Raw genomic sequence first — 11,908 nt, forward strand, 5'->3', positions numbered from 1 at the left:
TCTTTCAAAGTTCCCAGTTCATCCTAGAGTAGCCAGATTTTGCAGAGGCTCACTATAAGCCCTCCCTGAGTTGGCCAATGGTGGCCCAGCCTTCACAGCAAGACTTTCAGAAGCCTGTCAATATTGCAGAAAACTGTCTTACTTTCAGATAGTTTTGAAACCTAAGCTATATTTCCCATTTAAAAAATGCACAGGCCGGGTGTGGTGGCTCACACCTGTAATCCCAGCACCTTGGGAGGCCGAGGCGGGTGGATTAACTGAGGTCAGGAGTTCGAGATCAGCCTGGCCGACATGGTGAAACCCCATCTCTACTAAAAATACAAAACTTAGCCGGGTGTGGTGGCATGCGCCTGTAATCCCAGCTATTCAGGAGGCTGAGGCAGGAGAATTGCTTGAACCCGGGAGGCAGAGATTGCAGTGAGCTGAGATTGCGACATTGCACTCCAGCCTGAGCGACAGAGCAAGACTCTTTATTAAAAAAAAAAAAAAAAAAAAAAAGCACAGGTTGCAGATTTAACTAAAAATTCCCCATATTTCCTCCACTTCTAAAGAGAACTACCTCATCCCAAAGAGTTTCCTCCTTCCTCTAACTCTGAAGAAGCAAGCATAAGCCATTTCTGTATAAAATAAGTCTCAGGATCATTGATGTTTGGCTTCTGGGGCCACAAGGACAAAAGAAACAAACATTCTTCACGTATGAAGTTAAAATTATGTCCTTCAAAAATAGGGCATGGCTGGGCATGGTGGCACATGCCTGTAGTCCCAGCTACTGGAGATGCTAAGGCAAGAGGATCACCTGAGCCCAGGAGTTCAAGGCCAGCTTGGACAACATAGCAAGACCCCATTTTAAAAAAGGGTTTTGGAGGTTTAGTGGGGATTTTCCCCCTCCTCTTTCCCTTAACAGGTTTCTGGATACCCCTCCAACTATCACAAATGAACAGTGAACTAATGCAGAAACCTCTGTTAATATGCTTGATGGCAAACTCTAGAGAGGAAGCTTTCCCTGATCTACTGGGTTCTGTTGCAAATCTGAGGAGGCAGACGTGCCCGTGCACCCAGGACCCTTTCCTTTCTCCCATGGGCTCAGAAGACTCTCCCTTTGACTTACTTTCCTCTCCATTTTCCCAGGACAGTTGGGCTTATGGAAAGGGAAGATCTAAATGCAGTAAGGAAGAAATATCATGATCCTTAGTTCATAGGATGGGCTAGTTAGTACTTAGCTCATGAAGTTCACAGGCCAGGAAATAAGAAATAAAGACCTCGTTAATGTAAAAATGCAACATGACTTTATCAAACTTCTGTAGCAATATTTTTCTGAAATACACTGCCTCCTGTGCTGTTGCTCTTTTCTTACTCATATCTGGACTTTCCCAGGTCCATATGTCTTCTTTTCCTGTTCTCTTGTTTCTATTTCTCATTTTGAACATCTCCCTTATATGGTATAGTAGATAACTGAATTATATTGTTCAAAGTTTTTGTGTTTGTAGCAAGAAATATGGTTCAAAATGTTCAAATTAGATGGGTAAAATATTTTGTTTCTACTTTAAAAAGTTCAAGCAAGTTGATTTAACAATATGGGGCCCTTTGTTAATTTTTTCCCCTGGGGCCTTGGCCTCATTAGATTAAACTCTCCCTCTTCCTATCAGGCTGGGGAATTTTTGAGGACCAGAACCTCAGACTAATGCAGATCTTGACAAGCTGAGTGGCCTAAGGTAAGTCATATAATCCCTTCATGCCTCAGTTTCCTGATTTATAAAATGAACATGATAATAGAAGGGTCTGGGGACAGAAGTTAGGAGATGAAGGAAGTAGGAGGAATGAAAGAAGTATGAACATCATAAGTCTTCTTTGTGTAGTGCTCTTGACTCTCTGATCCAGTAGTTTCTAAGCAGATGTGCTTTTGTCACAGAAAGAGAAATCTGGCACATTGACCTTCTGAGTAGGAAGCATAACATAATTGTGAAAGGGTTAGGCTATGAAGCTGGACAAAGCTAGGTTTGAATCCTAGCTCTTGTCAATTACTAGGTGTGTGATCTTGGGCAAGACACTGAACTGCTGAAAACCTAAATTTCCTTAGCTGATAAGTGGGGCTTAGTACTTTCATCATAGGCTAACTGTGAAGATTCATTCATTTAATAATTGTTCATTGAGCTCCTGGTATGTGCTAAGAAGAGTCCAGAGCAGTGCTCAATAAAGAGAAGGGCCCTGCTCTCACAGACAGCTTGGTGAACTAACTCACTGTGTTTGTCCATTTTGAATTGCTATAAGGGAATTGAGGCTGGGTAATTTATAAAGAAAAGACTTTGATTCGGCTTATCATTCTGCAGCCTATACAAGACTGCCAGCGTCTGCTTCTGGTGAGGGCCTCAGGAAGCTTCTAATCATGGCAGGAGTGGAGCTGGTTTGTGGAGATTATGTGGTGAAAGAAAGGAAGGAGGTGGGCACGGTGCCTCACACCTGTAATCCCAGCACCTTGGGAGGCCAAAGTGGGTGAATCACCTGAGGTCAGGAGTTCAAGACCAGCCTGGCCAACATGGTGAAACCCCATCTCTACTAAAAATACAAAATTAACTGGGCGTGGTGGTGCATGCCTGTAATCCCAGCTACAGGAGGCTGAGGCAGGAGAATCACTTGAACCCAGGAGGCAGAGGTTGCAGTGAGCCGAGATCATGCCACTGCACTCCAACCTGGGCAGCAAAGTGAGACTCCATCTCAAAAAAAAAAAAAGAGGAAAGAGAGGGAAGGAGGTGCCAGGCTCTTTTTAACAAACAGATCTCATGTGAAGTAATAGAGTGAGAACTCACTCATTACCACTGGTAGGGCACCAAGCCAATCATGCGGGATCCATTCCCATGACACACACACCTCCCACTAGGCTTCACCTCCAACATTGGGGATCAGGTTTCGACATGGGACTTGGAGGGGACAAGTATCTAAACTATATCACTCATATAAAGCTCTTGGCATGAGGCATAACACACAGTAAGCACTCAATACATGTTCACTATTATTGGTATTACTCTCTCTTCTCCACCAGAAGGCTTTCCTCCCCATGGTATTAATGACCTGTGTTCCCTGCTCTTCATCAGTTTCCCTAAAGTAGGGGATGAGACTTTCTGCAGTTACCCATACTCTCTCCATCAGCCTCCCAGTAACCAGCAGGTTTGTCCAATGGTTACCTGCATTGCGGGCTGGGGCCCATGGGTGTGTGAGGGCAAAGCCAACTGGATCCAACCTGTGCCCTTGGCCCATTAGCCACCATTGGATCAATAGGCCACATGTACAGCTTGAGTTTCAATCCCAGACTCCTGGGAAACCAGCTGTCCCCAGAAAGCCTCTCTCTGGGTTCACAGAATGGAGTGACTTCTTTGGGGCAAGTATCAAGCCCAGGCGAGGCCGCTCAGGCTCCTCCTTAACTGTATTTGTGACCACCCAGGCCCTGTGCTTTTTATATTTCACCCGAGGCTGTTCTTAAACAGTTCAGACTGCTCTTTTGGACACTGTAGTGGCACAGCAAGGAAAATCCTCCCTCCTTTCCTCTTCTCCAGAAAGGACTAAATGGCTTTCCTATACCAACAGCAGAAACTTTCATTTCCTTTGGCTGTCCCAGAAGAACAGAAATGGGATAATGACTACCTAATTGGTTAATGGTCACTCTCTGTTTGTCAACATAAGGTGACAAGGGAACTCATATTTACTGAGGGCAACCTATGTGTGCCTGCCAGTTACCTAATTTAATCTTTGTGACAACACCGTGAGGTAGGAATCATCTCCATTTTACAGATGAGAAAATTAAGGCTCAGAAAGGTTAAGGCATTCACCCATGGCCACATGGCTAGTAAGTAGCATTGTGAGGATTCAAACCCATATTTGACTCCAAAGCCCCATGCACTTTCTACTATATGGTACCAAAATATTTTCCACATGTGTGCATATGTATCTGTCAGTCCAGACACTCTGCCTAAGTGGCTGAACTCTTGGGCAGTATGGCCTTTGATTGCACACTATAAGCTGCTCTTCTTTCCCCTTGGACCAGATGACTTGCTCCTTCATTAGGAGCCTGGGAGACAGGTTTGTCCATATAGTGCTCTGGCTTCCCAGCCCCAAATGCCAAGCTTCAATGCATCCTTAAAATGGTGCCTGGGCTGTCCTGCCATACACTGGTCAGGTGACCAACAGAGCAGGGCCTAACATCGTGAGGAACTCCCGGTTTCCTGCTGTTCTCTGGTACAACCTTCCCAATTCAGACACTTACATTCCAAATTTAAGACAGTTTTACCAAGGCAGGACTTTTGTACTGAATCTGGATGAAAGCACAGCTGTGTAATGTGCAAACTTTTGGCACAAACCTTATGCTTCCAGAGGGCTTTGTACTCTTCAGAGCACATCCCAACAATGCTGTAGCATAGACAGCTAGGAGAGAAGCACTACTATGATTACCATTTTATTATTCCCACTTTACGGATGTGGCCAAAGAGGCATGGGGACATGACTAGAGGAATCCTGTGAGGGCTGAGAGTTGGAGCTCTGCCTCTGAAGTGGCCTTTAAATAATATTCCAGGGGAGGTCTTGTTTTTAAGCCCTGCACAAGCCCCACTTACATGATGGCAATTACTATATTTATCACAAACCTCTAGCAATAATTGCTAACATCTCTCAAATTCTTACTGTGCTGGATACTGCTACATGTTTTATTTCTCATGCATAATTTAATATGATACTCACCATCCTGAAAAGTAGGTACCATTGTTACTTCTTGTTTTACAGATGAGAAAACTGAGGCTCAGAAGGCCTAGATGACATACTCAAGACCATAAAGCCAGAAAGTGGTAGACTATGGACATGAACCAAGGACTATGCTCCACTAGACCATAATGCCTCTAACACTGAATCCAATATGAAAGCCACTAGCCACATGTGGTTGTTTAATTTTAAATTACTTGCAATAAAATAAAATTAAATACTCAGTTCTTCAGTTATGCTAGCCACCCTGCAAGGGCTCAGTAGCCACACGTGGCTAGTGGCTATCTTATTGGACAGCACAGATAGAGGTCATTTCCATTATCACAGAAACTTCGAGTGGACAGTGCTGGTCTAAATGCTCTTAAGGTGGGTCCTCCTCGGACTTCTACTTTGGGAAACTGTTATTAGTTTAAGGTAGAGTCTCATAATCTCGGCATGATTGACATTTGGGGCTGCAAAATTCTTTGATAGGAAGTAGGGAGTGGCTCTTCCTGCTCATCCTTGGATGTTTAGCAGCATCCCTGGGTCTCTAACCACTAGATGTCAGTAGCATACCTTGGCCCCGGTTTTGACAACCAAAAATGTCTCCAGACATTGCCAAATGTCCCCTGGGGAGCAAAATGATCCCCCACATGCCCCTGCCACCCTCCAGTTGAGGGTCAAGGTAAGTACTATACATGCATTTGAAGTAATAGCATGCAACAGGGGCCTACAACCCCCAAGCCACAGACCACTACCGGTCTGTAGCCTGTTAGGAAACGGGCCACACAGCAGGAGGTGAGTGGCAGGTGAGGTGAGCTCATCCAGCTGTTAAGAGAACAAGTACTTACCTTGACCCAGAAGTACTGGATCAAGGTAGTACTATATATGCATTTGAAGTAATCAAATGGCAAGCCTTCACTAACTTAACTTGGCCTTTTGAAAGCAAGCCAATTCACTAAAACTAATTTCTTCTAGTGAATTATAAAGTTTACAGCAAATTTGAATTGAATGGGTGGTTTTAATAGCTATTGAAGATTTCATGAAAGAGTAAAACCGTTTAAAGCAGTAGAAGGAGAGTAAAGATGCCAAGAAGGGATTACTATAATACATTGAAGGATTCATTCCTCAAATTTGCTACCCACTGACTATAACTATGAAATTGTGAAGGAAGGATAAGAAGCAGATTGGTTTAAAAAGCTAAAAGAATGCTAAAGTAGAAAATCAATTAGGAAATGACAGGGGCAATCACATCGCATTTTACATTTTGGTTACTAATTTCCAGAAATAACACACAACAAAAAATTGTGCTATATGAGAAACTGATGAAAGAATTCTAAAAATGCTAAAGTTGACACAACTGAAAATGCACTTTCAAAGGATTCAAAAGAAGCTAGTGCACAAAAAATAAGTATATGAGGTGATGGGTATGTTAGTTACCTTGACTTAGTCATTCCACAATGTATACATATATAAAAACATCAGGTTGTACACCATAAATATACACAAATATTCCATTGTCAATCAAGAAAAATACAGAAATTTCTTTAAAGAAACAAATGTAAGCATTCCCATATAATATGCTGAAATTTTGGCTCCTGATGAAATAACATACTTTTCCAGATTGTTCATATATTCCCAAGGAAACCAAACCTCCCTACAACAAATGGAACATCCCTTAGAATGCTGCTAAAGACCAAATGAAACCTGTCAACTACATCTTTAGAGACATCTCCAAAAGCTTTAAAATCATTTTCTCCTAAATGAATTTTTGCAAAGACTTAAATACTTTATGTTGTAAATAACTGAAAGGAAAAACTTTAGGTAAACTGGTAAATATGGAAAATAATTTATTCAAGAAATTGCCCAAGAGCCAGTTTCCCCCTAACTCCTTACAGAGGGTGAGGCTGGGGGCCTGGGACAGTACCTCCTCCCTCTGACCCCTACACTGGTACCTGCCACTCCATTGGCACCCATCAATTCTCCTATCACTCTCATGAATGAAAAGTGCAACTGAGTGAATGCAAGTTAGCAAAATGTGACACCCAGACTGAGTCCCTTGCCAGGGAATTAAAGTTAACAATCTTTCTTCTAAAACGAGGGGGAAAGAAAAAAAAAACATGAAAGAAGGGAGGGAGAGAAGGAAGTGAAGTGCCACAGGGATCTCTAATGACCACATTAAACACTTCTAATTACAGTGAGGAGTGGAAGTTGGGTCTGATCTGGCAGGCTAAGCTGTAGCTACACATTTCTGGTGCTTTCAAATGGCCTAAATTTGCCTTCCCTAACTGGAAGGTGACATAGAGCCAAATTTCATGTTCATCATTGTTCTCTCCGTGCAGCTAGGTATGCCACAAGGTCTCAGGTTCCAGAGAACTGGTTGCAGATGCTATGGGGAGATGGGCCCAGGTTGGTAGAGGGCACTTCAGGGTTGGCCGTCCTCTAGCATCTGGATTCCAGGGGGCTACTCAGGGCCAAGAAAGAATGCATGGATCCCCAGAATACCAGCAACTGGACCTCATTACAAGTCAATATTTGTGGCTTCAAATCTCAAATTGCAACCCACACTGCTTCCAGGGGCATCAGGGAAGTTTTGCAGCCAAGGGGAGCAGGCTGACACATAATTTACAATAGTAATTCCCTGGTCAGGTGTCAAGTACCTGTTGCAGAAGCTCTCAGCCTCACTTTCCTGAATCCTGTTCTTGGAGTAGGAGAAGCTGACTAGCATGATGTGAGGGGCCCACTATCCTGGCCAGATCCCCAAGATTACCAGCAATCACTGGAATGACACAAAAGCATCCAGGTCCTGTTGAAATACACATTATCAGGAGTTAATCATTAATGTCTACTAACCTATCATCACAGGTCAGTTGGCTAAGAGCTAGCCCCTGGGCCACAAGATGGCAATGTGTTAGCCAAGAGGAAGTCCACAGCCTAGAAGGCCAGAGGCCTGGAGAAGACAGGCTTGGAGAGAAGGGCAAAGTTCAGGCCCAGAACACCTGGGGTGGAAGGGGTACTGAAATTGGAAATGGGTTGTAACAGGAGAGACTGGGGTTGCTAAAAACAAAGTTGCCCTGGGCTAGGCACGGTGGTTCATGCCTGTAATACCAGGCCAAGATGAGAGGATCACTTGAGCCCAGGAGTTTGAGACCAGTCTGGGCAACATAGCAAGACCCTGTCTCTATAAAAAGATTTTTTTTTTTTAATTAGCCAGGCATGGTGGTAGACACCTGTAGTCCCATCTACTTGGGAGGCTGAGGCAGGAGGATCACTTGAGCCCAGGAGTTCAAGGCTGCAGGGAGCTATGATTGTTCCACTGCACTCCAGCCTGGGTGACAGAGTGAGAGACCTGTTCAAAAACAACAACAACAAAAAGTTGCCTGAGCTCACCATTTTGCCTTAGGCTGAATTGACCTCTGCAGCAGTCCCAGAGAGAGGCCACAGTATCCCACAATGTATGCTTTTGGTCTACTACTCAGATGACAATCTTTCCTCTATCTGAGCTAGACAGCTCTGTGCTGGGAGTCAGGGTACTCAGGAGTCTAATCTTTGTATTGCCACTGACTGTATGACCCAAAGAGGATAGCTAAAAACCTCTGGGGCCCACTTTGTTTACCCTTAAAGTGAAGACATTGTCACCCACCCCACAATTACAGGGTCTTGTCAGATTTAAAAAGTTCTTTTGCTTTGCCTTCATCTCCTTCTATACTTGTGCAATATGGTGTCACATAATTCAAGCCTACTGCTATTTTCTCCATTCTTCCAATAAGCGTATTCACCAATCTCTTGATAATTCTCCTGTAACCTGCCGTCCTTCTATCTCTATGAAAATAGTAACAGAACTTAATAACTAGTTATCTTGAGCAAGATCTATATCTACAGTAACTAGTTTGGAATTTAAAAACCCAAACTGGGTTTTTAAACTAGAGACTCATTTGATTAGAGCAAAGTGCCAATGAGGCTCTTGGCATGGAGTCAAGGCCCACAAGAATATGGATGGCTGCTCTGAACATACCCATTTCCACCACTGGCCAGACATTTCAAACATCTCCACGATGAGAAATGTATATATTTATACATAAAATCTAGACTGCAATTGTTATGTGGGAGAGGAGACTGTGAACCAATCCTGTGTTTCTGCCCAAATTTGAATTTCAAGGCCTATTGGGCTTCCTTGAGAAAGTGCAACCCTGCTGATTTGGCCAAGTTGTGATCCTAGGAAACCTCCTTGTGTTGGGGGGAGGTGGGGGTGTTAGGGGGATGGAGGGTGCGACAGTGCCCAAGGTTTATGGGGGAGCAGTGAGTGTTTGAGCCAGCACCATTTCCCTCCCAGTCTTCCTCTCCCACAACACCTGGAGCCTAGGAAAAAGCTCAAAGAAGAGGACCCCACCGTTCCTCCATCTGCTCGCTTCCAAGTGCTCCTACTCTCATTTACATTCTCTCCTACTGAGCTTATGTCCCCATCCTCCACCTCTTGCAGACTGCTGTTTACTGGCCTAGTCACCCCCTAAGAAGGCAAGCTCCTTAAACGCATCTTCGTTCAGTCAACAAGATTCCTTCAACAAATACTTGTGCCAGACACTGTGCTTGCTTGGCTCCAGGAGGGGAAAGGAAAAGTTTCTCCCGGAGGGAGAAGCTAGCTACACTGTAGCTACACTGTAGCTACAGTGTAGCTAGCTTTGTGCCAAATTGTCAGGGCCAAATGAACCCATGCAACGCTCAACGCTCAATGATTGGATTGCAATGAGTGAGGTGGGTTTCTGGCTGTGATTCCAAGTTGGAATAGTTAAGGGAAAAGAAGAGTGTTCACTCCATGATTGAAAATTGGCAATAATCATGTACACTCACATACCCACTAATTAACCATATGACTAAATCCATTTTGGTTAATATCTTCTTCCTTTTGGAATTGCTTGCAATATGTAAACATATGCACACACAACATCCAAAAACAACACTGTGGACACATAATAAGAATATACTGCTTGAATACAATACCCCATCAAGTAACTGGGAGACTGCATATTGTACAGCTTGGAATAAATTTAGAAAATTAAGACAACTCAGAAAATTTAAGGTGATTCTTCTCTACTCATCCATGTTTCCCTCTCTCTTTCCACCCCTCTCTCGGCCTTCCTCTCGTCTCTCTTCCACTTCTTGGCCCCAGTTCCCCATCTCCCTTATCTCCCTACAAGATCATTTATTGTCAGTCATGCTAGCTGCTTGCTGGCTGCTTACTAGTGCCAAAACATCATGTTCTGATGTAATTGAACCACATTATTTGACGGAATTATTGCTGTCAGTTATTTGAATGGTGTTACTAATCAATGAAATGAGCCTTGTAAAATCCAGGTTTGTGGGGTGCTTTACTTTGAGATGATGTTGGCTAGGTTTCTTGACACATAGAGAAGCTATAGCTTTGTCCAGTCTCTCTGCCTAGTCTGTCTGTTATATAAACATCACCCTTGTGCAAATCTCCCTTCTCAGACTTGAGTCATTTCTTACAAACTCTGGCAAAGCCAAGGCTGTAGGAGTGCCACAAAGTACCCCTGCACCAAGTGGTAGGGAATCGCGGTGTGCAGGACAGGAAGCCTCGGGAATAACTAGGTATTTCCAGGTCAGTCACTGCAGCTGGGCGAAGCTCCCCCTTGGTGCTTCCCTCCTTCTTGCCTTTGTAAGTCAACCAAAGACAACTGCAACAGCCGTGGGAATACGCTCGACTTCCGGTCCTGGCCCCTCGGTCCCTGGGGCCCAGGTGAGCCAGGTAGGGGTGCCGGGCAGGAAGGAGAGGAAGCGTGAAAGGCAGAGAAGCCTCGAGGCGTCCAGCCGGCCCTCATTTCCCCACGTAGAGTTGACCTGTCTCTGTGTCCCCCGACCTGCCGAGTCACAGAAGCTGGGTCGAGGGCTCTCCCGCTGCTGAGCTTTCCCACGCACACGCACACGCACACCTGCGCGAGCTCTCCCAGGAGGGCACCGCCCCCAACCGGCGGGGTGCACAGGGGAATGATGTTGCAAGTTCGAGCCCAGAGGTGTCTCGCTGCCCCCCGCCCACCCGCGGGTCATTCCTCGCCGCCCGTCTTTGCGGCGAGCGCACGACTAGGGCGGGTAGGGGCCCCTGCAAGGCCGGCTGGCGTTCTGCCACCCTCCACTCCGTGGTGTCTAGGGGGAGTAGGTCGGCTGCGCCCGCCACTTACTCTGAAATCTTGAGGCAAGCATGAAAGCTAGCCATGGTGCTGCTGAGGGAGCCGCTGGCCGGTTACGTGCCTTGCCTGCTGGGGTGCATGGGAGCCCGCGCTGTGGGCATGCCCTTAGAGGCTGCCACGTGGGGGCAGCTCCGCACTTCAAGCGCCCACACGCACGCAGCCCCAGACCCACAGGCCGAAGCAATAACCAGCCAGATAAAGTTTCTTCTCTAAGGCCTCTCGCTGTCTTCTGATCTCAGTCCAAAAAGGGCTGGGCTTGTTCCTTACATGGTTAGGAACTGTTAACTCCCCTTTTCCCTCTGTCTCCATCTTCCCGCCACAACAGCATCCTTAGAGCAAAATACCAGATGCTCTTTCTTAGCCTCTCTGTATCCCTGCAGAGCTGAGCGTGAGAAGTAATTTGGAGATGAAACCCTAAGGAAAGAGTAGAGGCTTTTATCCGAGCAGTAAAGGACACTCAAGGGCTTTGGGAAGGCGATGTAAATAAATCGCTTTCTGGCATTTTAGATGGTGTGGGATGGAGGGAGAGGGAAGCAGAGGGGAGAAGAGAGAGGCCAGGGAAGCAGGGAAGAAAGAAAATTTAAGTAGCAAGGCTGCAAGCATTCCCATCTAGATGTGAACACTGCTTTTGAGGTGTTCTAAGCTGTTCTTGTTCAGTCTTAAGGAAAACTATTTACTCCCTAAGCCAGTCTGGGGCCATGAACCAAAAAAGCAAGAATTTCCTTAAATTTGTGAAATCTTTTCTGCCCTTGAGATGAAAGTCCCTACCAAAGGTTGTGTGTACACGGGGAACCCCAATTATAACATGGCTTACATTACATGGATTCAGAGATGTTGCAGATCAGATTGTGTCCACAGAAAACCAAAAGAACTGGAGACAGAGAGACAGCGAGCAAAAGTGTGACCTAATGTTGACTGCCTGGAAGACCCAGTAGGACACCTTTCCCAATCTCAGTCCCATAAAGAGGTGTGTGTCCCTACCT

General features: G+C 45.3%; 1 protein-coding gene across 1 annotated transcript in view; it reads right to left on the reverse strand.

Annotated features, from left to right (window-relative positions):
- Positions 1 to 10,559, reverse strand: part of KIAA1210 (KIAA1210 ortholog) — a 71,595-nt gene extending 61,036 nt beyond the window's left edge. The window contains 3 exon segments of the mRNA XM_002832037.3: positions 7,408 to 7,528; positions 10,270 to 10,510; positions 10,512 to 10,559. Coding sequence (XP_002832083.1) covers positions 7,408 to 7,528; positions 10,270 to 10,510; positions 10,512 to 10,559 — 410 coding nt within the window.
- Positions 10,560 to 11,908: the final 1,349 nt, after the last annotated feature.

Source organism: Pongo abelii, chromosome X (assembly GCF_028885655.2).
Source record: "Pongo abelii isolate AG06213 chromosome X, NHGRI_mPonAbe1-v2.0_pri, whole genome shotgun sequence".
In the NCBI taxonomy this organism is placed as follows: Eukaryota; Metazoa; Chordata; class Mammalia; order Primates; family Hominidae; genus Pongo; species Pongo abelii.